The sequence below is a fragment of the Grampus griseus genome, assembly GCF_964374135.1.
Source record: "Grampus griseus genome assembly, chromosome: 9".
In the NCBI taxonomy this organism is placed as follows: domain Eukaryota; kingdom Metazoa; phylum Chordata; class Mammalia; order Artiodactyla; family Delphinidae; genus Grampus; species Grampus griseus.
Genome location: NC_139003.1, coordinates 68,925,631 through 68,951,434, shown reverse-complemented (window position 1 = coordinate 68,951,434; position 25,804 = coordinate 68,925,631). Strand labels below are relative to the sequence as shown.

General features: G+C 36.4%; 1 protein-coding gene across 4 annotated transcripts in view; it reads right to left on the bottom strand.

Annotated features, from left to right (window-relative positions):
- BZW2 (basic leucine zipper and W2 domains 2) overlaps positions 1-25,804 on the bottom strand; it is a 58,614-nt gene that overhangs the window by 20,080 nt on the left and 12,730 nt on the right. For 3 of the 4 annotated variants that reach the window (XM_082661680.1, XM_082661683.1, XM_082661681.1), the window contains 4 exons: positions 19,965-20,029; positions 11,155-11,331; positions 6,868-6,971; positions 3,540-3,605 (listed from right to left, as the gene is read on the bottom strand). In XM_082661680.1, the coding sequence (XP_082517806.1) occupies positions 3,540-3,605; positions 6,868-6,971; positions 11,155-11,331; positions 19,965-20,029 (412 nt within the window). Of the gene's footprint in view, positions 1-3,539; positions 3,606-6,867; positions 6,972-11,154; positions 11,332-19,964; positions 20,030-22,716; positions 22,901-25,804 lie in introns of those variants that run through there. The other variant, XM_082661682.1, reaches the window with a different exon arrangement.

Below are 25,804 nucleotides of genomic sequence, written 5' to 3'. Positions count from 1 at the left end.
GACACACCCATATGTTCGATTATAAATTGGATGCTTTATCATAGTTCCTTTCTTCCAAGTTCACTTACAACAAAGCTATAGATAGCATTCAGGGGAAGGAAAACAGACGTTTGGAGAACAATGTAAATGGGTCACATAAATAATTTACATTCGACTTTGTATATGACAAAGTGTAAGTATTACAAAGCGTTTTCTGAAATACACTATTGCCTTTCATATGTTTTTCACTTCTATGCATGGTCCCCCCTCCATCCTCATCCTACAATACATCTACCCATCTTCTTTGGGTTATAGCAAAAAACAAACAAACAAAAAACAACAGGAGTCAATAAGCTTTGACATGTAGCATATACTTTTCTGAGCCCACAGCATAAAAAACTTTTTAAAAACAAGACTGCTGAGTGAAAAAAGGGTTTTCTAGGTTCTTGATGCCTCTTTTAAAATAATGAGATTCAACACAACATTGTAAATCTGCTATACTTCAATAAAAAATAAAGTTAAAATAAAAAAATAAAAACAATAAGATATATAAACAAACAAACAAACAAAAATGAAATTCAAACTAGGTATTTCCTAGATCATACAGTTTTACCACCAGCCCTGGTGATGAGGTAATGATGGATGTAAGATAAAGAAAAGTTCCTAGCAGAGTAAAGGCCTCTGCTGTGATTTTGTAGTGAGAGGATGACAGTGTTGTTTGGGTCCTTCTGGGTCACAATGCTGCCATCCTCTTATCCCAGCAGTAGGGAAAGTAACAAAGTAGCAACCCCAGAATGGTTGAAGGGAAGCCAAAGCAAAGGGGATTAGACCCCACTTGCCATTCTGAATTCTAAGAGTATCCAGGCTTATAGAATGCCCTCCTTCCTAACCCTCCTCCACTTAGTGCTTTGACTATATTATATTTATATTCCATGGTTATTTTCTCTGTTTCAACAGACCTTGGGCATGTTACTGAGATTCCCCAGGGCCCAGTATCACTATCGGGGCCCTGTTGACTTTTTCATTACTCTGTACCGACAAAAAATCACTGGCATCAATATAGGCTTATTAAATGTTTTAGGGCCAATGAAATTCCATTAGCTCTGTGCAGTGGGTAGGACTATATTAATTTACCATTCCCAACAGTTAAAGGATTATTACCTTACAGAGAGGTTATGTGACTCCAAATATTTATATGATGAGTAAGTGGCAGAACTGGAACCAACCAGTCCATTTCACTCCCAATTTATGCCTATTAAAATCTCAATGATTTAAAAAGAAGTCACTTTCTAAGTTCACAAGAAAAGAGGGAGTGAGGGAAGGAGGTATCAATGGTTAAAGCTCCAGCGAGTCCCAGGAATGGGGTAAAAAAAACCAACAAAACTGTAGATACTTTATATCAATCTGGCTTCTTTCTCTTATTATCAAAATAAGTAAGACTGAAGTAAATAATGAAAAATAGCCCCCAAGATTAAAATATTAACACTACTTGTTTAAGCACGTTAATATACTCACATGCATCAAAAAACCCCTCAATTATAGCAAGATGGTGCAAAAATTATATCTTTTCTTAAAATTAATATCCACATTGCTCAATTATACTAGTCAGCATTAAAATCAGATGCTACATGTATTGCAGCAGAATTTTCTTTAAAAATTGGATACACTGGGCTTTCCTGGTGGCGCAGTGGTTGAGAGTCCGCCTGCCGATGCAGGGGACGTGGGTTCGTGCCCTGGTCCGGGAAGATCCCACATGCCGCCGAGTGGCTGGGCCCGTGAGCCATGGCCCCTGAGCCTGCACGTCCGGAGCCTGTGCTCCGCAATGGAAGAGGCCACAACAGTGAGACGCCCGCGTACCGCAAAAAAAAAAAAAAAAAAAAAAAAAAAAGGATACACTGTGAAAAATAAATAATTCTTGAGAGCATGTTCATCAAATGAATCAAACAGAAAGTTTTCAAGGTTCAAATGAACTAAAAGAAAAACATGAGTGATATTATTAGGCAAAATGATAAGATGTTTATTTGAATGCTTTAACATCATTTTTTTGTCATATCTATCCCTCTATTTTAATGATGCACTTGTTATTTTCTAAACATCTATCAATATAATGGACCACTTTTATCCATTTAAATGTTTTTTCATGTTAAAAAAAGTAATACCTGCTAGTAGAACAAATCTAACAACACAGAATAATATAAAAATGTGAGTAATCTCCTCTTTAATCCTATTTCCTTAGAATTAACATTATTAACAGTCTGACGTGTTCTTTCAGAGTTCTAAATGCAATTATATATGTCTACATTTTATAAATAACTAGATGCATATACACATGCTTCTACTGAATTATGCACTGATAATAGCTCAAACTTGTTAAGTGAAGCAGACAGTCTTCTGAACACTTCATGTGTATTAATAATTACAAAAGTCTTGATCCTCGCTTTAAGACAAAGAAATCTGAGGCACAAAGAACTTAAGTGACCTGCCTAAGGTTAAACTTCTACCAAATGGTTGCTTTTTCACTCAACAATTCATCATAGACATTTTCTATTATCAATTCACGTGGTTGTGCCTCATTCTTTAAATGACTGCATATTATTCCACTGTATTGAGAGACCATAATTTAATAACCCATCTCCCACCATGAACATTTGGGTTACATCTCAATACTGTGATGAACATCTTTATACATATAGTTGTATGTATCCATGCTGAAGGATTCTTTTAAGTGTGAAAGTTGAGTCATGGAGAATGTAAATTTAAAACAATGATTTTACTGTTTAGATGTTCTTCATTATACATGGAACCACTTTGAACAAAGGAAAGTAAGAGTAGGTAAGCAGCAAAGTAGATGTTGCAAAGTAACAAAGTAAGTAACAAAGTAGATGATTTCTTTATTCTCTTGGTTTATAATTTAGGCATATACCTAAAATCAGAGTAACAAGTTAATGTAGTGACTGCTATATATAAATACAGAGGAGCTACAAATTAGAAGGAGGAACATGCTGCAGTTTCTGAAAAGAGGGCTTCTTTAATAAGGTGCTATTGTTTATTTGGCTACTTATTAGAGGCCAATTACTGTATTAAGTACCTTACAGCTCATCTCATTTATTAGTACAACAACCATAAAGTATGTACTTTTACTGCAGCTATTTTATAGATGAGAAAAACCACTGAGATTTACACCCAGACACTATTTCCAAAGATGTGCTTCTATCCCCTTTGCTAAACTGTATCTTCTAAAATTAAGGAATTTTACTGAGTATTAGCTGCTGTGCTATGCTCTTTCACAAGCTTTAACTAATTACATATTCTGTAAAGTTATTCCTTTGAACAAAGCATGCTGGCTTACATTAAACATGAAGGAAAAATTCTAGGCTAATCATGTTTTCTTTCTACAGCTATTAGCTAATGATCTGTCATACTCATTCCTTCATTCAACAAACATTTATTAAAAACTTAAGAGGTCCATGGTACTTCTGGACCATCACTATAAAAGCAAAATTTTTGTCCCTCTTCATTTCATCATTTTAGCAAACAGAGCATTACAGTTGAATTTTTACCTTTTTCATTTCATCCTCAAATGCCTTTTCCAAATACTTATATCTCCTGATGAGTTTATTGAAGACCTAAACATAAAAGAGAACCAGTCAATATTACGTGAACAATTTTAAAAGGCAATAGAAGGAGGTGTAGAAACTCACCCTAACTACAAGGGTCTACACTAATAAAAAGGTGTAGTTAAACATTCTCAGACTGTGGTATGAGAACTATCAGCATTTCAAGGAGTTATTATGACCTGAGGGAAAAAGAGGATCAAAATGCACATGTAGAATAAAACAAATTCATTTGAGAATGTAACAGGTGAGAACCAAAAATAACTTTGATGAAAATGAAATGAATATAATTTTAAAACTGTGTGATGTAGAGATTGAAAATAACTGAAACTAAGGGGATCATAGATAGAATCACTTACACGCTGGATATGATGAAGAGGAGATCAGAGTTCAGGAGAGATTATACTCCAGGTGAACACAAACATGATTTCAGCAGATGAGCAATAAAGATTACTGGCCTCCACAATCTAGTTAGAATTCTCAAGCAGGGTTTGCAACTGTGTCAGTGGAATTCTGGACTGTTTTTAAGAGGAATGATGTTTGTTATGGATTGAGTTCGTGTTCCTCCTAAATTCATATGTTGAAGTCCTACCCTCAATGTGACCATTTGGAGGTAGGGACTTCGGGACAGGGTTAAGTGAGGTCATAAGGGTGGGGCCCTAGTCTGAGAGGACTGATGGTCTTCTAAGAGCCAGGAAAGGAAACCTCACAAGGAACCAAATCCATTGGCACCTTGATCTTGGACTTCCCAGCCTCCCAAACTGCAAGAAATAATATTCTCTTGTTTAAGCCACCCAGTCTGTGGTATTTTGTTACGGCAGCCCGAACAGACTAATACAATGTTCTTATTTAAATGGGGATTTTATAAATATTATTTTAATAAGTGTCAAAATGATTTCTGAATACAATTCTTTTCTCTTATACCCATGTGATATACTCTCATCTAAAACTCTGTGTTTCTTCCTTAATGTGATCAAGATGGAGTTCAAGAGTAAAAATTATAGTGTTGCCCTTTATGAGGAAAGAAAAGTGAGCCAGGAGGGAATTGATAATGCAATAAGGAAAAAAATAAATAAACTATACTGAAGTCCCACAAATTTGATTTCCAACTTACACCAGCACTCACATATTTCTTAGTGTGATTATCATCAGGAAAAAGAATTCTCCTTATCCAAGAATGATTATCCAAATCCCCACAGGTAAATGTTTACATATGAAAGCAAAAGTCATTATACTACCAAAGTACTCTTCAATGAACTAATTAACATTTAACTTCCACTCAAATTAACTTCCACTCAAATACCTTTATATTATACAATTAACTTCCACTCAATATACAATTAACTTCTTATTATTAACTTATACAATTAACTTCCACTCAAATACCTTTCTCAATTTAATCTCTCTCCCTGACTACCCCATTGACCTCTGTCAGTCTATCAGTATATAATAATGTTTAATAAACTTAGAAACAATAATGTATCAAAAGTTCTTTCAAATATACATATTCCATATGAAAAAATAAATCATAAGTAAAAGAAACTATCCTATTTAGAAATAATGATGAGGTTAAGTCTATATAGATCTTTTCAATTTTATGAGAATAGTAGAGTACTGATTTTTCTTCCAGGCCTTCTTATCTTTCTTTCCCAGTGGGACTCAAACAGCAAATAATACACCTTGTACTTGCATTAATTTAATCCTAACAAAAATCCTCTGAGGAAGGTAAGGCAGGCGTTAACCTCATTGACAGACCTGGAAACTGCTACTAAGTATCAGAGCAGGAACAGAACTCAGAAATTCTGATCCTCAGTGAACTGTACTTATCTAATATATCATAAGGCGAGAGAGAATTTTAAACGAACAGCTTTTGAATTGAGAACATCTGCTTCAGTATCCACCTGGCCCAAGGTGTTTGTGGCCATTGACATAAGACAGTAGAAGCACAGATTTAGAGAGGACAGGTTAGAACATCATCCACTGAACCCACGTGCTTAAGCTTTTGGTCCATTTTTAAAGATTTCCTTGGTTTTTATCTATTACACATTTCTTAAATATAAAAAAAGGGGAATAAATATCTATGCTAAAATAGCATGTGATTAAAATAATGATTTTTGAAGTTTAAATTCTTAATGGCCACATATCCCAAATTACTCAGCTTAGCATGCCTTACACATTTTAATAAACAAAGTAAAGACACTTTCTAGCATCTGAAATCACGTAGGTGCCAGGGATTCCTATGGCCTTTTTCATATACATATATATATATATATATATATATATATATATATATATATATATATATATATATAATGAAATGTGTAAAACAAGAAGACTTGTTGACCTGGGACTTGCCTTCATGGTTTAGATGGGAATAAAAACTGACTTTTAAGAAGAGTCAGTGAAAGAATCAGAATAGGAACACACCAACCCTAAGCTGGCTGGTCACAATGCACATATGTTCAGCTTTAGAAGGTAATGTCTACAAGGTTGTCCCATTTTACACTACCACCGCTTCCTGATCTTCACCAGGGCCTAAATACTTCTTAATTTTCACAATCTAATGAATGCAAAAGGGTATCTCGATATTAATTGAAATTTTCTCAATGAGTTTGAACTCATTTCCTTTGTTTTTTGGAGGAATTGTGTTTCCTCTTTTCTGAAATGCCTGTAAGTCTTTTCCTAATAGGTTGCTTGTCCTTGTCTTATTGACTTACAGTTCTTTATCTGGATATGAATCCGTTATCGGTTTTATGTATTACAAGTTTCTTCCTGCCTCTTTCTTTTATACAGCTACCTGAGAGTCTGTTAATATGAACTACTAAACTCTATGGATTGACTTATATATTGTTTTCATCCTTTGATGTTATTACAAGCAACACTATAATAACTGTCGCTGTTTGCGTCACTTTACACATGCCACTGTCTGCAGGATGAAGTCCTCGAAGTAGAATTGCTGAGTCAAAGGGAATGTGTAGTTTTAGTTTTGAAAGATAGTGCTAAACTGCTCTCCCTAAAGCTTGGACCAATATATACTCCACCAGAAATTATGATTCCCCATATCTCTTATAGGTGAAAGGTAAAGAAACTCTACTTTGGTGAAGCTTTAATGTCCGTTATTACGAATGCAATTCAGTATCTCTTCCTATGCTTAAGACCTATCTAATATCCCTATTTAGAAAGTGGCCTGTAGAATTTCTGAACCTAATGTTTTCCTAAATCCTGTTCAAATGTTTCCCTTCCAGTACAACAATCTCTCAGTGACAGGCTCTACCTGAGCATAGTTTCGGATGGTTTCGTGATCTTCATTTGCTGAAAACACACAGTGGTTGGTCATCTTGGTCTTGTCACCATCATCTATGCGTGTTCCTCCAGGGGCTAAAAAGGGAAAGGTAATGACCATTAGGACGATGCTGAAATCAGAAGAGCATTTGCAGAAGAGATCAATTCCTGCACATCAAGGAAAACAATAAAGGTTGACGTCACATAAAGTTTCATAGAATGATGTGCATGTGTAGACACACACAGTTTCTAGATTATCATCTTAATAAAATTTTGTACAGGTGGTTGTATTTATTACAAAGGGCTAATTAAACCTTGTGCATAAATTAATTGCATGAAAATAGACTCCTGAAGGAGGTGACTTTTCTAAAAACTAATTTACTTATAAAAAATGCATACATGTTATGATTAGTTTACATTTCTAACATAATGCAAAGTGGTTGTTCGATTTTCTATTCCTACCATAGTGTATGATGAGATTGTTGTTCTATATACTTGCCTTCACTAGATCCTACCACTACAAGTCTGGTTCTTTCCAAAGTATATCTTTAACCATGGCAGCTAAACAATAACATTTGTTCAGTGAATTTAACTTGATTATTCTCAGTGCAGTTCCTGATGTTTTCCCACATTGGGACATGATTCACTTTTCAGGCTTGATAATATTTTGCTGGACTCCAGTTCACCAATACTGGAACTGCCCGGACCTGGCTTTTACAGATCTTGCTGGTTTCTACTTCAGTAGGCATTAAAAATGTTCCCTCCTCCACCAACTCAGTTATTCACACAGGGTTGAACAGTATACACTCTGACCCCTTGTCATTTGTATTTGATCACCCAGCAGTTGCATTGGCTAGGAAAGAGTGTATTTTATCCTCTCTAATCTTTCTTCCCCATGGCCTATACAGTAATCATGGAATAAATGGATAGACCAAAAGAATGCCTTTTTTCCGTTACTCAACTTTCCTCATTCAAAGGCTCCTCCTGTAAGTTTCAATGGTGGTCATTACAAACATTGGCTGATTAGAAGACCAGAGTCAGAACACTAGGTATTTTTGTTTTCTGATTCTACTTTATCAGAATAAGGGTAGAAATTTGAGCAAGGCAAGTTAGAGTAATAACTATTATATACTCAACAAGTATTTGCAGAGTATACACTTGTATAGGCCACTCTATTTATTTTAGTGTTTTGATTTGAGTCATATTTCAGATCTTTGGATGAAATGAGCTACACATAACCAACTTTTTTACAGGCTCCGGCATACAGTTTTATAAGTAAATTAGTTTTTAGAAAAGTCTGCTCCTTCAGGAGTCTATTCTCATGCAATTAATTTATGCACAAGACTTAATTAGCTCTTTGTAATGAATACAACCACCTGGAACAAAATTTTATTAAGATGATAATCTTGTAAAAACCCTGGGCTAATGATACCTATCTGATAGAAGTTACATAACTGAAAAGTCTGATTTTGAAACTATAGTCTTTTCTTTTAAGAGGTAAGATTTAAAAATTGCAATCCCTTACAAAAGAAAATATTTGTTACACATTGATAATATTGCTACACCTCACATTTAAAATTTTGTTCCCTGATATCGGGACGAAGTATGAATTGCCATTTCTAAAAATTTTGGTGATCCTGCTGTTTTTCTCAAACTAGGAGTAAAAGAATTTCTTTTTTTAAAAATAAATTTATTTATTTTATTTATTTATTTTTGGCTGTGTTGGGTGTTCGTTGCAGTGCGCGGGCTTTCTCTAGTTGCGGAGAGTGGGGGCTACTCTTCATTGCAGTACGCGGGCTTCTCATTGCAGTGGCTTCTCTCCTGTGGAGCACGGGCTGTAGGCTTCCGTAGTTGCGGCACATGGGCTCAGTACCTGTGGCTCACGGGATCTAGAGCACAGGCTCAGTAGTTGTGGCGCACGGGCTTAGTTGCTCCGTGGCATGTGGCATCTTCCCAGACCAGGGCTCGAACCCGTGTCCCCTGCACTGGCAGGCAGATTCACAACCACTGTGCCACCAGGGAAGCCCCGAGAAAAGTAAAGTATTTCTTGTATCTACTCTTCAAAGGGTACGACTGAAAAACAAAGGTAACTGTTGTCTCAAGAATAACAGGGGAAGGTAAATATTTTTGTGGGTGTGAAGAAAATTCTTACATACTCCATTTGTAAACAAAATGTTTATATAAAAAGAATGCACCTGGCTGACTTTATTCATTATATCATAGGTCTGGCCTCAGTAGACATCTGGGGTTGTACTGTCTGTGCTCGTAAGTTGTACCAAACATTTGCCCTCCCCTCTTTTGGATGGATAGGTGTGGTGTGAAGGAGTGAAATCTAGGCTGCAGATATAAATTTGTTGATCATCATTATAGAGATGGTAAATGAAGTCTTGAGATAATCAATGTAAAGCATATAATTTTAAACATATGTAAGGGGACAAGTATGGAAACCTAGGAGTCATGTGAGAAGTGGCAACTAGAGAGGTAGGAGGGAGTCTAAATGGTCCCACGTAAGGCAAGAAAGGAAAGCATTTCACGAATGATGAAAGGGTCAACAGTGCTGCCAGGAAGGCACTAAGAACTGAAAAGCGTGCGTTGAATTGAATGGTGAAGTCATGTGTGACTTTGGCAAGAACCAAAACCGACCGAAGACTATTCTTGCATACAATTTACCAGCGCATCGATAAAAGTATACCATAACTAAGGAAATTGAAAAAGCCAATAATCACATCAGGAAAGGTTCAACTTCACTGTTAATTATGGTTTTCATTCTTTTTAGAATCATCTAAGGTAACATAACACTCATGGGCATGAAAGGCAACAACATACTGCAGAGTAAATATAAAACAGCATGTAGAGTATCACATTTGTGTAATATCATCCCATTCTCAAAAGTTTATGTATTTTGGTAAAGAGATTTCTAGGAAAGAATTAACCAAAATATTAACAATAGCTATCTCTGTGTATTGGGATTTGAGCACACGATAAAGAGCTTTTTATACGTGGACTTGAATTATCTACAGGGATAAACTGAGACTTTCATAAATGATAACAACAAAATAAACTTGGTACGTAGTGAAAACCAGCAGTTCAGATCAAAAGGGGGCCTGAAAGTAAACGGGACCATGTACCAGCACAGATACATCTAAGAGCTCAGAGGGAAGAATTAAAGGGTAGCTCTACCTAAAAATGTATGTATACACCCTGGCTTAAAGTAGATTGGCTTAAGCAGCATTTCTCAATGAAAGGCACTCACAGCACACTGGGCAGGGCAATTTTTCATTGTACTGAATGTTCCTTGCATAGCAAAGTAGGTGGCATACCTGGCCTCCACTCCCAAGTCTTTGTAGCAACCAAAACACTTCCACACATTTGCGAAAGTCCCCTAGGCAGCTGAAAGTCACTGGCCTGGGGATCTGACAATTTCCAGTGATTTATGGTTACCATAGGAACTAATTATGAAAACCAAGTTCTAAGAATAACTATGAAAGGAAAAATGGGTGGTTGTGATACCTAATAAACATTTAGAACAATATACCATACCACTTAAATAGTATTCTGAAGCCTTTTCCCCTGATGTCCCTGCTCTATAAGACATAGTTTTTATTTTGCTTTTTATCTATCTTTAACAACTTCCAAACTTCTCTATCTTTAATCCTTTTACCTATACACTCACAATTACAAGGATTTTTTAAAAACTAGATTTAAACTATATTTCGTAGATGGCTTTCTATGGATAAAATGAATTTTAATGAGAATTAAATTTAATGCGAATTCTTTTTAAATTTGTTGACACAGTTAGATCTCACTGCTCACTATACCAAAAAAAAAAAGAAAGAAAGAAAAAGAAAAAAAGGGTGGGACTCAAAAGAAATGTGCTATGGCAATTGGGATTTAATGATATATACTGGAAGGATCTAGATGACAAACATAAAGTTATACTCTACTGTAGAAATTACTCCTCCTAAGTCCACTTCAGAAACATTCAAATATTAGGGACACATGGAAAAATTGGCTTTTATCTAAAGTCAAGGGGCCAATCATGTTGTAAGTCAACAAAAATCCTCAATGCTATGCCTCTCTTAACTAACAATCATTTCATAGCCACACGAATACCATTCTAAATCGTAATCTAGGTAAAAGTTGTAGAGACTCCCATTTACGTTTTTTTTTACCAACTATCATAAATGTAAGCTTATAAAGATTCTACCTCATAAGAAAATCTTTCAGTAGAATTGAAAGCACATAATATTACAAGAAGGTGCTCTAATGTATGGTTTACCGAGCATACTGCCAGCCACCAGGATATCGAAGAGTGTGTCTGCATAGCGACGATAATCTAATCTTGAGCCTGTAGAGTCCAGAAACTTGGCTACAGCTTCAAGGTCATCACCAGCTTCATTAAGTCCCTGGATGAGTGTATCCCTGAAGACTGTGGGTTCGAATTTCTCTTTTTCATCTAAAATAAATACAGAATACAATTATCCTTTTACTTACACAACATATTCCCAAATGCAACCATACATTTCCTTTGTTCACTGGTTTTTATTTGATAGTATGATTATTTAAAAGTTGAAGGATGATTAAGTTTTTCTACTAGTTTTTCATGTTAAAGCCCTTGTTTAAATATTTATTCAAGCGATTTATTTCTGTTGAAAGGGGCCACACGCTATCTAATACATTAAAAAATTGATGATTGATCATTTGTGTCACTCATAGGATAGGCCAATGTAAACTACTAACCCTATCTATCTGATAAACAATAAAGTATAACAATCAAAACTTAAAATTTTGTTCCACTTAAGACAGAAAAAGAAAATGATGCAGGGAGAATCACTTAAGATTAAGGGAGAATATATAAACAAACAAAATAAAGATTGGGAGGAAGAAAATCAAGAGGGGTATCTCTTTTTAAATTTTTTTAATCGAGATATAATTGACATATGATATTATATTAGTTGCAAGAATACAATATGATTTGATATTTGTATATATTGCAAAATAATCACCATAATAAGTCTAGCTAACATTCATTACCCTACATAGTCACACATTTTTGTCTTGTAATGAGAAATTTTAAGATTTTTCTTAGCAACTTTCAAGTATGCAATACAGTATTTTTTTTAACTTTTAATTTTATATTGGAGTATAGCCTATGAACAATGTTGTGATAGTTTTAGAGGCACAGCAAAGTGACTCAGCCATACATACACATGTATCCATTCTCCCCCAAACTCCCCTCCCATCTAGGCTGCCACATAACATTGAGCAGAGTTCCCTGTGCTATCCAGTAGGTCCTCGTTGGTTATCCATTTTAAATATAGTGGTGTGTGCATGTCAATGCCAAACTCCCAAACTATCCCCTCCCTCCACCTTCCCCCCTCATAACCATAAGTTTGTTCTCTAAGTCTGTGAGTCTGTTTCTGTTTTGTGCAATACAGTATTATTAACGAGTTATTATGCTGTACATCACATCCTCATTACTTATTCTACGATTGGAAGTTTGTACATTTTGACCACTACCTTCACCCACTGCCCCCTCCCCACCATGTCCCCACCAGTGCGCCTCTGGCACCCATCAATCTGTTATCCATGAGCTGTTTTTTTGTTGTTGTTTGTTTGTTTTTGTTTTAAAGATTCCACACGTAAGTGAGATGATACAGAATTCGCCTTTCTTATTTCACTTAACATAATGCCCTCCAGATCCATCCATGTAGTCACAAATGACAGGATTTCCTTCTTTTTATGGCTGAGTAATGGACAGGTTGTTTCCATATCTTGGCTTATTATAAATAATGCTGCAGTGAACATTGGGGTGCATGTATCTTTTTGAGTTGGTGTTTTCATTTTCTTCCAATAAATACCCAGAAGTGGAGTTGCTGAATCATGTGTAATTCTATTTTTAATTTTTTAAGGAACCTACATACTGTTTTCTATAGTGGCTGCACCAATTTACATTCCCACCAATACTGTTCAAGGGTTCTCCTTTTTACACATCATCACCAAATACTTGTTATTTCCTGGAGGAATTTTTTTCTTAACAAGATAAATTATTCCAGCATACTTAAATATTTAAAAACTATCGTGAGCTATACGTTTGGATATCCAGCTTCAGAGCAGATGTTCTCAACCTTCTTGTTTTCATGACCCCTTGACACCCTTCAGAAGTATTAAAGATTCCAAAGAGTTCTTGTTTATGGAGGTTACATCTATGGATACTTACTTTACAGAAATTAAAGCATAAAATTATTTATTACATGAAAAATTTTAGTGAGAAGAGAGGCACTGTTTTACACTTTTGCAAATCTCTTTAATGTCTGGCTTAATGGCAGACAGATTTCCAAACATGCTGCATGCAATCTGTTGCAATATCACACAACCTGTAGCCACCCACTGTAAACTCATGAGAGAATGTGTGAAAGGGGCAAATGATATCTCGCTATTTAATTCGAAAACAGTTTTGACTTTGTAGACACCCTGAAGTATTTCAGAGGATTTAGAGGTACAGATATTATGTAAGTTCCTCTCCTCAGCAGACTCTAGAGAGACGTCTTGTGGAAGGTCAGTTTGGAGCAAAATCTTGAACAAAATAAAGATCATATGCTGTTGAAAAAATGTGAAGCTAGCAAACTAGAGGTCAGAAGAGGTGTTAAAAAAAAAAAAAAAGGCTAGGTTAAAGGCAAAGTATGTAGGATTCAGTTCAAAGGATCTCACCTTTTTCCCCCCCTTATGCAGAGTCTGCATATGGGGAGAGAGGGACAAAAGATGAACCCAGAAGTTAAAAAAAGAAAAAAAATTCTATCATATGTGTCTTTAGAGATAAGTAGATATTGCAACTGTAAAAAAAAAAAAAAAAAGAAGAAGAAGGAGGAGAAGAAAAGAATGCTATAGAAAAAGAAACATTTCATGAATTAAAAGAAAAAGTTCCTAGAAATGAAAAATATGACAGAAAAACATACGAACTCAACTGAAGAGTTAAAAGAGAAAGCTGAGAATATCTCTTAGAAACTGGGAAAAAAGTCAGACACCTACAAAATAGGAGCAGAAGGGTAAGAAAAAGAGCCGACCCGTCAAATGTCCAAATAATAAGTGAATAAAAATATATTTTTTTAAAAAAGGAAAGGAAAGGATTTAAAAATTTCAAGAAAGTTTTACAGTATTGAAGGACATGAGTTTCCCAATAAAGGACTGTCTAGGGACCCAGCACAAGGACTGAAAGTGGATCCACAAGGTGCATTCATTACTGTGAAACTTCAGAACACTGGGAATAAAGCAACTCTCTGAAGTTTCAGGTGCAAAAAACCAAATCACATATAAAGTATCAGGAAACAGAATGACTTTGAATTGCGCAACAGAAATACCAGAAACCTGAAGATATTCCTTCAAAATTATGAGGAAAAACAATTTCCAAACTAGAATTCCAGTGTTCGGTCACACTACTAATCAAACATAAGAGCAGAATAAACATATTTCAAGACATTCAAGGCCTCAAAAATTATGTTTCTGATACACTCTTTTTAAAAGCGATTGAAACAGACACCACACCGAAATGAGAGAAAAACTCATGATTTCACAATCTTAGTAAGTCACGAGATCCCAGGAAAAAGAGAAAAAAAATCTAAGAGACAGACAACAGTACTCTTCAGGACAGCGGTGAAAGGACATTTCAAGCATTTCAGTTAACAGCTGGACAGTTGGCCTAGAGAGCAAACCAAATGGAAGAGGGTTTTTCAATACAATATGATATGATACATAGTCAGAATTCCTTCAATGTAATATCATTGTTAGAATTCCTAAAGTGTTTATATTAAGAGATTTACATAACAAGGGAAAGGATGGGGTTGACTAGTTTTAAGGTACAGAAGACTAAGCAAAAAAAAAAATTTTTTTTTGATTATTATTAAGTTCATTAAATCCAAAGAGAAAATGGTGTTCAGAAAAATAAATCAAATAATAGCTCAGCTCTGAAGAACATGTACCAAGTCACAATAACATACACCCTAAACAGAAGTCTAGCTAAAACTGTGATACAATGAAAGGACGGAGAACGAGAAGAGGTTTGCAGGTGGGTGAGGCATGAAAGAGCCGAATCCTCACGTCCCATAGGAGGAAATGCATCTAGAATACCTCCAACAGAAACATCAAGCATCAGCCATACAGGAGTGTTATTTGGCCACAGGAATGCAAATGTTAAAAGAAGCAGTTAGAGTAGAAAGAGCTCCGCTGGGGTCTTGCAGAACTGTTTGACTATTTAAACCACGTACACGCATGACTTTGATAACAATTAAAAACTACATGTAAAAACCAGACAGCAGCTGCCTGGTTTGTACAGACTGCCTACCTACAGTCTAACAGAAGGGATGTGTTGTAAGGGGTTAATACCACAGCCTCAGAAACAGAGAAGAATGGCATTCCCAGTACCAGTCAGAGTCACGCAGCATAAGATACCATGAAGACAGATGTAAATTAACTTGAACACTATTCGTCATGAACAAGAGATAAAAGTCCTTTTGATGCCATAAGCAAAACATTATGCAGCCAAGAACATGCAAATGTTGACCGCAGGAAAAACATAATTGGGGTCTTGTTGTGAAGCGGGGGAGGGAGAGAATGGGCACCCTAGAAGCGCAGATCACGGGGCTCGGAAGAAGTGGGTAACTGTGACCCACAGGATGAACTCATTGGCAAGCATCATCCCCTACTCGGGGTCCAGCCAAAGGGTAATTCACCACCCACCTTGGGAAGAAGTTCCCTCTCCTTGAACACAAAAGCATGAGAAGTGAAAAGACCACGAGCTGCTTATTAAGTCTCGTGACCAGCTCCCAAAATCAACTGAGGCCATCTGCACAATGGCACCCCAACATGCTTTGACATTGACTCAGGTGGTAGAACAGACTTTGGTGGTTTGAAAGTTATAAATTCAAGACACTGGAAAATATAAGTTGAGCAATAAGGTAAGCTACAAATTCATGCAGACAGCTTTGTTTTGAATCTAAGAGACAACTTAAAAACTCTTCTTTGTAAAAAGGCCCTCATCCACCAGTTATACTTTTCCAAAAGACTTGCTAAGGGAGAGGGAAAGTAAAAGGAGGAAGACAGCACATCATGGCCAGACATATTTCAACAGTGAGTAATAATGCACTAGGTCAAAATGATCAAGTATAGCTTAGGAATCTTAAAAAGTCATGATGGCCTGGGAGGATTAATAATTCTCTTGCAGGATGAAAAGCAAAACTCCCACCTGCTAAGATAAGTGTCCATCTAGAGGAAAACTAAATTCCTGTACAGGAAAATGGCAAGAACATTACTGGAAGTTTGGGGAAACAAGACAATATTTTACCCATAGGTTCTTTTTCATCTGAAACAATCAACAGTGTATATGATTTGTATTTCATTTGAGGACAGTGTAGCAGAAGTACCAACAAAATCCTAACGAAAATATGCCATTGCTTCCTTGAGTTTCCATTTGGCAGGTCAAAACTCCTTTGAGGTAGGAAGTACACAATTAGGGTCTCACATTTACACTGTGTTGGTGAATCACAAGTGTGACACTGAAGAGTCAGTCATAATCACCCTCACAAAACACAGAGAAACAGGCCTATTTCCGACACTCAAATACGCCTGTAAGTTATCTAAATACATTGCTTTCTCTAAGAACTATGGTAAATGGTTAAGACAGCATTTTCCCAATGTGTTAAGTGACAAATAACAATCTACCCTCCCTTTCTGAAGGTCACTGAGTTACAGTAAATGAATAAGAACGATCATGGGTTTTCTAACTATACACACACAGATTTACTTCCGTATATATTTAAAGATTTACCTCATTAGTTCCTAACACCACTTATTACAAATCTAAGAGTGATTTAAAACCACCAAAACGGATCTAAAGCCTCAAAGAGAAACCTGAGTATGTGGTCCCTCTGGAGGCCTGAAGTTTGGTCATTTTTTTCTCTCCTATTTTCACTAATTTTAATCCAATTTCTCCACAAAATTTAGAGGGAGGCCAGTTCAATTATTAAATATTTCATTTCACTAAGCATAACAATGGCTCAAGGGAGAAGGGTTCATCCTTTCAGATTCCTCCAAGTCACACTAGAAAACATAATCTCTCTGGAGAAAATATTATAAGCAAGATGTGCATATTTCACAAAGGATACGTTCGATATGATGTGTCCTACCATAATGTTTAATTTTGATGTTAAGCAAAAAGAAATACATTTTTATACTAATTTGGCAGGGAAGAGCATTAACTTTGCTAGGAAATAGGTACAAACTGAAGACAGAGCTTCAGAAGACAGCCTATTAAAATGACCTTGAAATATCCTCCGTAGATTTTTTTTCTTGGCTCTACAAAACTGCCAACCATTTATCTGAATTCAGCCCCATCATACTAGCAGAAGAAAAGCCAAAGCACAATGAATCGTCAGGACGCAATTCACTATTATGAAAAGCAGAAAATGAGGTAGACTCCATTTTTTTTTCCAGTCAGCAGTTTGGCACAAAATGGCCCAAGTGCTGCTCTGATCCCCAACAGACCTGAGTTATATAAATCTAGATCAACTGACAAATGATAGATAACATACTTCTGGGTGGCTCTCTGTGAGTATTCCCGCAGCTATCAGACACAGTCTTGCCCACCAAATGAATCAGAGGCAAACCACTTCAGTGGTAGAGGCAACCTTTCCAGTCCAAAACTGAAAACTGACCGTAAGGGCCAGTTTACTCGCTGAATCATGCCTGCTCTTGTGCAAGACATCCTTGGGCCCTCTCCTGGCGTTGGGAGCTCAGCTACCGTGAATCAGCGTCACACTAAGAAAGCTGCCCGAGTTGGAGATCCAGGTCTGAGATTAACACATTCCCTCAGCGGGCAGGCGATGGCAAACTTTCCTTCACCTGACAGTTGGGCATACATTAAATATTATCACATTACTAGGCGCAACAATAGCTTAACTGTAACTAGGTTTCTGATTAAGTCCTTTGGAAATCATCGACGTCATTTATGTTTTTCAAGACGGCTTTAAACAATGAGACAAAGAACGTACGCTGGTTGTAGCACCTTGCATTGCTATCTGCTTCCAGATTTCAATCCACATTGTGTAGTGGGGACACAGTTTGTAAGAGGGCTAAATATAATAGAAGGAGGTGGTTCAGACTATACTTATACTTAGCTTATGGGGATGAGTCAAGGATGCAAAAGATAAAAATAAAAAAGAGTATAAGACAGAAATACTATACAAAATAACCGTATCTTTTGGTTTTTAAAATATTTTTTAATTTTCATTTTTTTAGTGGGAATGTGAAGCTTTCTGGCAGGTAGCATTTTAGTCCTTACTGTTACCTAGTGACTCTTGCAATCTCTTCTAATTCAAATGATCTATTGTACTGAGAATTCTTTTCTTTCTACATGGCTACACTTGCCACTTACATAGTCACAGCATTGCAAGAGAACTTCAGCTACACGCATTGGCTGAAAATGCCAAAGGCATGTGATATAGCTTATCAATTCAACAATTTAGCACTCGATGACCATTACATGGCATTCTGCTTCATAATCAGCTATGAGGCCTTCAAAAAGATATTCAATCATCCTTTATCTTTACACATGATACTTCCTTAAATATTTTTCAGTCACTCTCCTCAGTGTCAGTCAACATAATAATTTCATACCATGTTTCATATTTTTAAAAGTGTCCCTATTGGGACTTCCTTGGTGGTCCAGTGGGTAAGACTCCGTGCTCCCAATGCAGGGGGCAAGGGTTTAATTCCTGGTTGGGGAACTAGATCCCACATGCATGTCGCAACTAAGAGTTTGCAGGCCGCTACTAAGAAGTGCACATGCCGCATCTAAGACCTGGCACAGCCTAAATAAATAAATAGATTAAAAAGTTTCCCTATCAATTTTTGACTCAACTGCTCTTAAAACCAAGAGGATTTCTATATAATTACGCAAAACTGATTAAATATTATAAAAGATTTAAAAATTCTGTACACAAAAAGAATGGGAAGATGAACATAACAAAAAGAAGTCAGTCACATATAGAAATTGTACCAGCCACCATCAAACTGGCTATATCACTTTTCTTCCCACGATAAAAGACACTTGAAAATATCCTGAGTTTTACAGATATTTAGGGCAGTAAATTTAATTCGACTTTCTAAATTCTGAAAAGGCTAAAACACTTCAATGTCTTCCCTAATTTACTCTTCTCTTAGTTTTACTATCTTGGCTTATGAACGTTTTCTTAAAAACACAAAGAAAGCAAAAACCAAATGCAAACGCTGATGTTAAAAACAGTAAAGTTTATCAACTGCCTTCATAGCCTCACATGACAGTAAGGCAACCTGAACAGATATAATCATCCTCATTTTGTAGATGAAGACACAAAGCTCAGACAAGTTAAATGACTTGCCCAAAATCAAACACCTAAGTAACCAGTGGTTCTGAGGCTTGAATGCACACCTTCAGATTTTACAGTCAGAGCTCAAAAGACAGAAATTAGTGAGGTTAGGTGGAAACAAAGATAATCCCAATTCCTCTTTGTGGAATTAATTAAGAAATTTCAGCTAAAATTGGAGTCCGGGCAGGCCTGTAGGGGGAGCTCTTATACCCTGCCATGCACCATCAATTACTCCAAACAGGAAGATACTTACGCCTTCCTCTCTAGTCTCCAACGGAAAGGTGTTGCCTACTTAACTATCCAGAAGGAAGAAGAAAACTTCTCTCCACCTAACCACAGCCCAGCCAATAAGAGAATGTACCAGACCAACCTATGAGTAGCCTCCATACTTTGGACTCCCAGCTTCCTCACATGGACTGTTGGGTTATTATAGCTCCTCTCAACTACCCTCTTTTCCCTATAATAGCAAGTTCCTCTTCCTTGTTCTCTGACTTGCCCCATAGTTCACATACCCCGAACTGCAATTCCTCTGGGCTCTTCCCGAAGAAACTCGCTTTTGCTAGTAAAATAACTGGCTGTTGTATTGTTAAACTTGACATTCACCAACCTTATATTTTGATTAGAACTTTAAACACACATTTCCCCCAACCCCGTCCCCGCCATACACACACAAACACACAACACTACCTACCCCTTTTCCGAGTTTTGAACCGCTGGCCTGTTAGCACTGGCTTCTGATGCTTATTCATAAAATTTCTGAAAACAAAGAAAATAAGATTAGGCACTTCAAATAAGCAGTTGATATAATATATAGCTAATAAGTATATGTTTGACTTCACCCATACTAAATATACTTTTAAAAATGAGATAATTGTAACTACTGAACTAGCAAAACTTTTAAAGTTTAATAATATCTAGTGTGGACAAAAGACACAAGGAAAATAACCGCAGACATAAACTTTGATATAAAGGATAAACTCCATGCAATACTTTGGGGAAGCGTTTGGTGAATATCTATAAATATTTACATGTGCATAACCTATGGTCCAGCAATTCCTTTACAAGGAATTTGTATAACTTTTCCTTTACAATTTATACCCACACAAGTATGCAAATATACGTGTATGTGTATATATAAAAGGATTTAGCTGCAACATTGTTGGATGCATAAAAAAATGGAAGTTGAATACTCATAAACCTATCTAGTTCAATAAGTTGTAATAAGCCATCAAATGGAACTACGAAGCTTTACAAAATAAATTATATCCAATGTACTACATATGGCCCTGCCTACCTCTCTGATTGTTTCCTACGTATACCTCTTCCCATCATTCACTGCTCCAGCCACATTACCCTCTTTGCTTCTTCCAGTGGGCCAGAGAAGCCATTCACGTGGCTTTAACTCTCTGCACTCACTCAAATGCCTCCATTTCAGAGACTTTCCCAGACCACCCTGAACTAACCAGGCTCCTTCTCTCTCTCTCCCTCTCATCTAGCTCTATTTCTCTTCATAGCTCACAGCAGACCCTGTCATTTCATTAGCATCTGTTTGCCATGGTCTATTTCCCCCAAGAGTAACATCCATGTGGGTAGGGATTTTGTTAGGTTTTACTCAATACTGTATCTTTAGCACCTAAAACAATACTGAGAGTAAGCATTTAAATTTAATAAATAATTGTCAAATAAGCTGTTGCACTGATATGGAAAGATGTTCAAGTAAAATTGTTAAAGGAAAAAAGCAAGTTGAATGAAAGAGTGTAAAGCATAATTTTTCGGTTAAAAAGGGGGGTACATGTAATATTTCCTTTTCTAGGCAAGGAACATTTAAGAACGATACAAGAAACTGTTAGTAAGCTTTTCATTTGTTTGCTTAACCTCAGAGGATGAGTATTTGGGTATTTTAAATTCTCCTATTGGATTTAATATATAATTAAAAATATCAAAAATGATCTTTTAAAAAAGTGAAAAATCTGCTCTAAAAGACCTTTTACAAACTGAGAATAACCTTGCTGGCATAAATATTACAATCTGAAAATATGTCTAGACTGCCTAAATTATGAGGACCAAATGATTAAGATAATGTCAAGCAAATTATTTAATTAACTTTCAAAGATTTTTAAAATTGTGATTTGAAAATGTCTAGATTTTCTCCATTACTTATACCATTAATTATATCTCAAAATTTTTAAAAAATCCTCAAGAATGTGGAAAAATTCTTATTCAATTTATGTACTAAAACTTTCTTCCAACCCCATGAAAAAAGAGAAACTTCTATTTTCACATAGAAATCAATCTGTTTATCATTGAAAACGTGAATCACCATTTTTAAAGTGAAACTAAAAAAACATGTTTTAAATAAAGTAACAAAGCCCCAAAGTAATATCTTTTATGGTTTAAGTAGAGAGAATTTTTATCAATCCTATAAGGTGAACTTACTACATTCTGCTTGGAGATATAAAGGTGACTAAGCCGGATTCCAAGCCCTCAAGGAACACAGAGCCCAGCAGAGATAAAATACAAACATCTACAGTACAATGTGACAGGTGAAACAACAGCAGGACACACCTAGCTAACCAGTATAGAGAAGGGATTGATTGCTGTATGTGTATGGGGCAGCAGCTGCACAGTGAAATAACTACAAAAGCAATAACTTTAATCAATGAAATCTCATTTCATTTGAAAGATGTTGGAAATAGAGTTTCTAATGCATTATTTATATTCACTGCAAAACTCTTTCATTCAGAATTTTCCCTGTTGGAATTTTCAACAGATTCACTCTATACCAGCAAACATTTCTATTGGAGCACAAGTAATGAATATACGTGTGTGTGTGTGTGTGTGTGTGTGTGTGTGTGTGTGTTCTCCTTAATGTTTCCACACCTCCCAAAACACAACAAATACCAAAATACCATACAAAATATTTTCTTGGGTTAGCGAAGAAAAATATCTGTTAAAGAGTTTGGGTCTCCTACCGAGATACAAAACCAAAAATAGAGCCTGAAACTCCTCCAGGAGGTGAACAAGCAAGGAAGGAGTTTCCTTTTTTGCCAAAGATGTTTTTATTTTAGAATTTAAAAATATTTTTAAAGTGGGAGCCCCCTCTAAAAGACTTATTTTAACGTCTAGAATATAAACATATAGAATTCCCTAATTAACTCTACCTTTACACCTTGTTTCTATTTTCCTGCTAATGGGGAATTACTACCAAACACAGCCTACACTGGAGAGAATTACTCTATTTTAAAAATTCTTTAGCTCTGTTTATATTTTCTTTAGTTCTAAATACAAAAGTTTGTTTCTTCATAGCCGAGTTATGCAGGCTTATTTTACACAACCTCAATATAGTCTACGTGGAAAATAATAGAAGAACACATAAACATAAAAAAAGTATGCAAAGATTTTGACACACACAACATCCAAAATAAACAAACACAGAGACTCACCTACTGGTATTGAAAGACTAAATGAAGATATTCTGTTCACCAAAAGTCTCTATCGTTTAGCTGTTACTATTTGGAGTAGAGGCTTGGCTTCCCTCTAAATTTAGCTCTGGTGCTACATTATAATCTGCTCCAGTGAGGGTCAGCCTTTATAAGGCACTCACTGAAGCTCTGGCTGAAGAAGAGCAAGGACACTTTGACTAAGAAACTGTGCTGGCTTAAACCTGGGAAAGTAACAAAGGAAGACTAACAAAGGCAGTTCTCTTAGGCCAAGGTCAAAAGCTCACTCTTTTTTTTTTTTTGCGGTACGCGGGCCTCTCACTGTTGTAGCCTCTCCCGTTGCGGAGCACAGGCTCCGGACGCGCAGGCTCAGCGGCCATGGCTCACGGGCCCAGCCGCTCCGTGGCATGTGGGATCTCCCCATACCGGGGCACGAACCCGTCTCCCCTACATCGGCAGGCGGATTCTCAACCACTGAGCCACAAGGTAAGCCCAAAAGCTCACTTTTATTAGACTGCATTACAACTTACAAGTTGAAATCAACTAAAATCATGATGATTTCGCTTCCATAGAAACTATAACCCAAACACTCACATAGAAAATAAGCTCATGGGACTTCCCTGGTGGTGCAGTGGTTAAGAATCTGCCTGCCAACGCAGGGGACACGGGTTCGAGCCCTGGTCCGGGAAGATCTCACATGCCGCAGAGCAATTAAGCCCGTGCGCCACAACTGCTGAGCCTGCACTCTAGAGCCCACAAGCCACAACTACTGAGCCCACGTGCCACAACTACTGAAGCCCGCATGCCTAGAGCCTGTGCTCTGCAACAAGAGAAGCCACCACAATGAGAAGCCTGTGCACCCCAACGAAGAGTAGCCCCCACTCGCTGCAACTAGAGAAAGCCCATGCACGAAGACCCAACACAGTCAAAAATTTTAAAATAAATAATAAAAATAAATTATTAAAAAAATAAAAAGAAAAGAAGCTTATGTCCCACCAAAATGAAAAAGCTCCACAGCTTAAAATAGAATTTTAAAAAATTGTATGTAAAGTGGTAAAACAAAACGGATTCAAGTATTTCACACGTCATCTAAGAGACTAAATTTCTTGGATAGTTTAGAAGATAAAAGAAGGCCATAAAAATACTAAAGCGATACAATCAACCAAACAATAGAAAGCAGGTACTTTATTAATGAAATAAACATTTTTCAATCAATTTCTATTTAAGTCTAAATGGAAAAGTTTAATTGAAAGATTTTTAAGTCTAACATATTAGATAAATATCGCCCCACCTCACTTTATTTATCTTCTAACTGCCCTCATGCTCTTTTCATATTCCACCCCTTACTCCCAACCAGACTCTGGGTCCAAGTGTGACAATGGGCCAGCAGCACTGAAGGGTCTCATGGCTACTGTGTATTAATTCTGCCACTTGCCCTGCCCACCCTGAGTAGATTGACACCTTGCATGATGTCTTCCCTCGTATTCTTCCTTAATTCTCTCCGTTCTGGAAAGTGTCTGACCTATCACAGAAGGCCATACCTTCTAGTTGTCCCTACTAGTGGATGCCTGTTCTCAACTAGTAATCAAGCGATTTGGCCTGATACTCTATTCTTGCCTGTTCTTCTGGTCTGGCTCATCTTTGAAGTATGATAATCTGCCTTATGTAAGGCATTTAATATTACTAATATATGCTACACATAAAATAACTATGCTATTCAAACAACCTTGACATTATAACTATGGATACTCTAAAGTGGAATCAATCTTATTTTATAAAGGGATAGAAAGAAAATATTTTAGGCTCTGTGAGCTACATGGTCTCTGTTCCAACTACTCAGTTCTGCTGTTATAGCCTGAAAGCAGCCATAGGCAATATATAAATAGGTGGTCATGGCTGTATTCCAGTCAAACTTTATTTACAAAACAAACAGTGGATCAGAATGGGCCCCCAGGTTGCAGTTTGCCAACACCCATCCTGGAGAGGTGTACCCAACAGAACTATCTGTGACCGTGAAAATGTTCTATATCTGCACTGTCTAATATGGTAGCCACATGTGGCTATTGGACCCTTGAAGTGTGGCTAGTGTGACTGAGGAACTAAATGTTTAATTTTATTTAATTTTAATTAATTAAAATTAAAATTGAAATAGCCAACGTGTCTAGTGGCTATTATGTCAGGCAACCCAGTTCTAAAGCATTCCCTACGGCCCAACACACAAACTTGATAAAAAGGTGAAAACACACTCAAAGGATAGGAATTTTTTAATTAATATTTTTCAAATAAAGTAGCTCTGCAGAGCATTTTGCCCAAATTTCAAAACTATGTGGCTATAGCAGGAAAGAAAAGAAAAAGTACCAAACTTCAAAGTGAAACTCTCTTTGTACCGTCAATATTACTTAAGACAATGGGAAGAGAGAGACTTCCGATTCTAAGATAATAAAAATTATAGGGCAACAATATTATCCCCAAAGTATAAAGTGTGTCATAAAGATGCAATAACACCAGCACACAAAACGCAAAATATAACTGACCCACTTTACTGCAACGTTCTCAGGATGTACTCTGTGTTTAGGAGTAAGTTTCAAGAACTACCTTTTATTCTATATTTCAAATGGGTAAAGTAATTTACCATAAAAGAAAACTAAAAATTGCCCATAATTATAAACTATTCTCCTTTCCATTAAAGCTAAAACTGCAAGAACAAACATCATAAACTCCTGTACAAAAAGTTGTCATATCTAGGGATCGTTTGGGTTGATAACATTGTAGCATCCTTCTCTCAAAAGAAAAACAAAATTAAATTGCTCTGTGAAACTTTAAATTATGAACATTCTAAAGTGATAAGCTAAATATTTGCCTATAATTACACTACACAATTTTGTTGTCCAGAATAACATTAGCTTGTTCAATATCCTTACCATGATTTTGTAACAGCCTCTCTAGACTCAAAATCACCCAGCCTCTACAACAAACTTCGCTATAGCTCCTAGAAAATTCTATCTAAGTTTCAGTATTTATAATAACGGAAAAAACATTAAAAATTTAAAATAACAAATAGCCTACCTATAAAAGAAAAATGTTTCTAAAT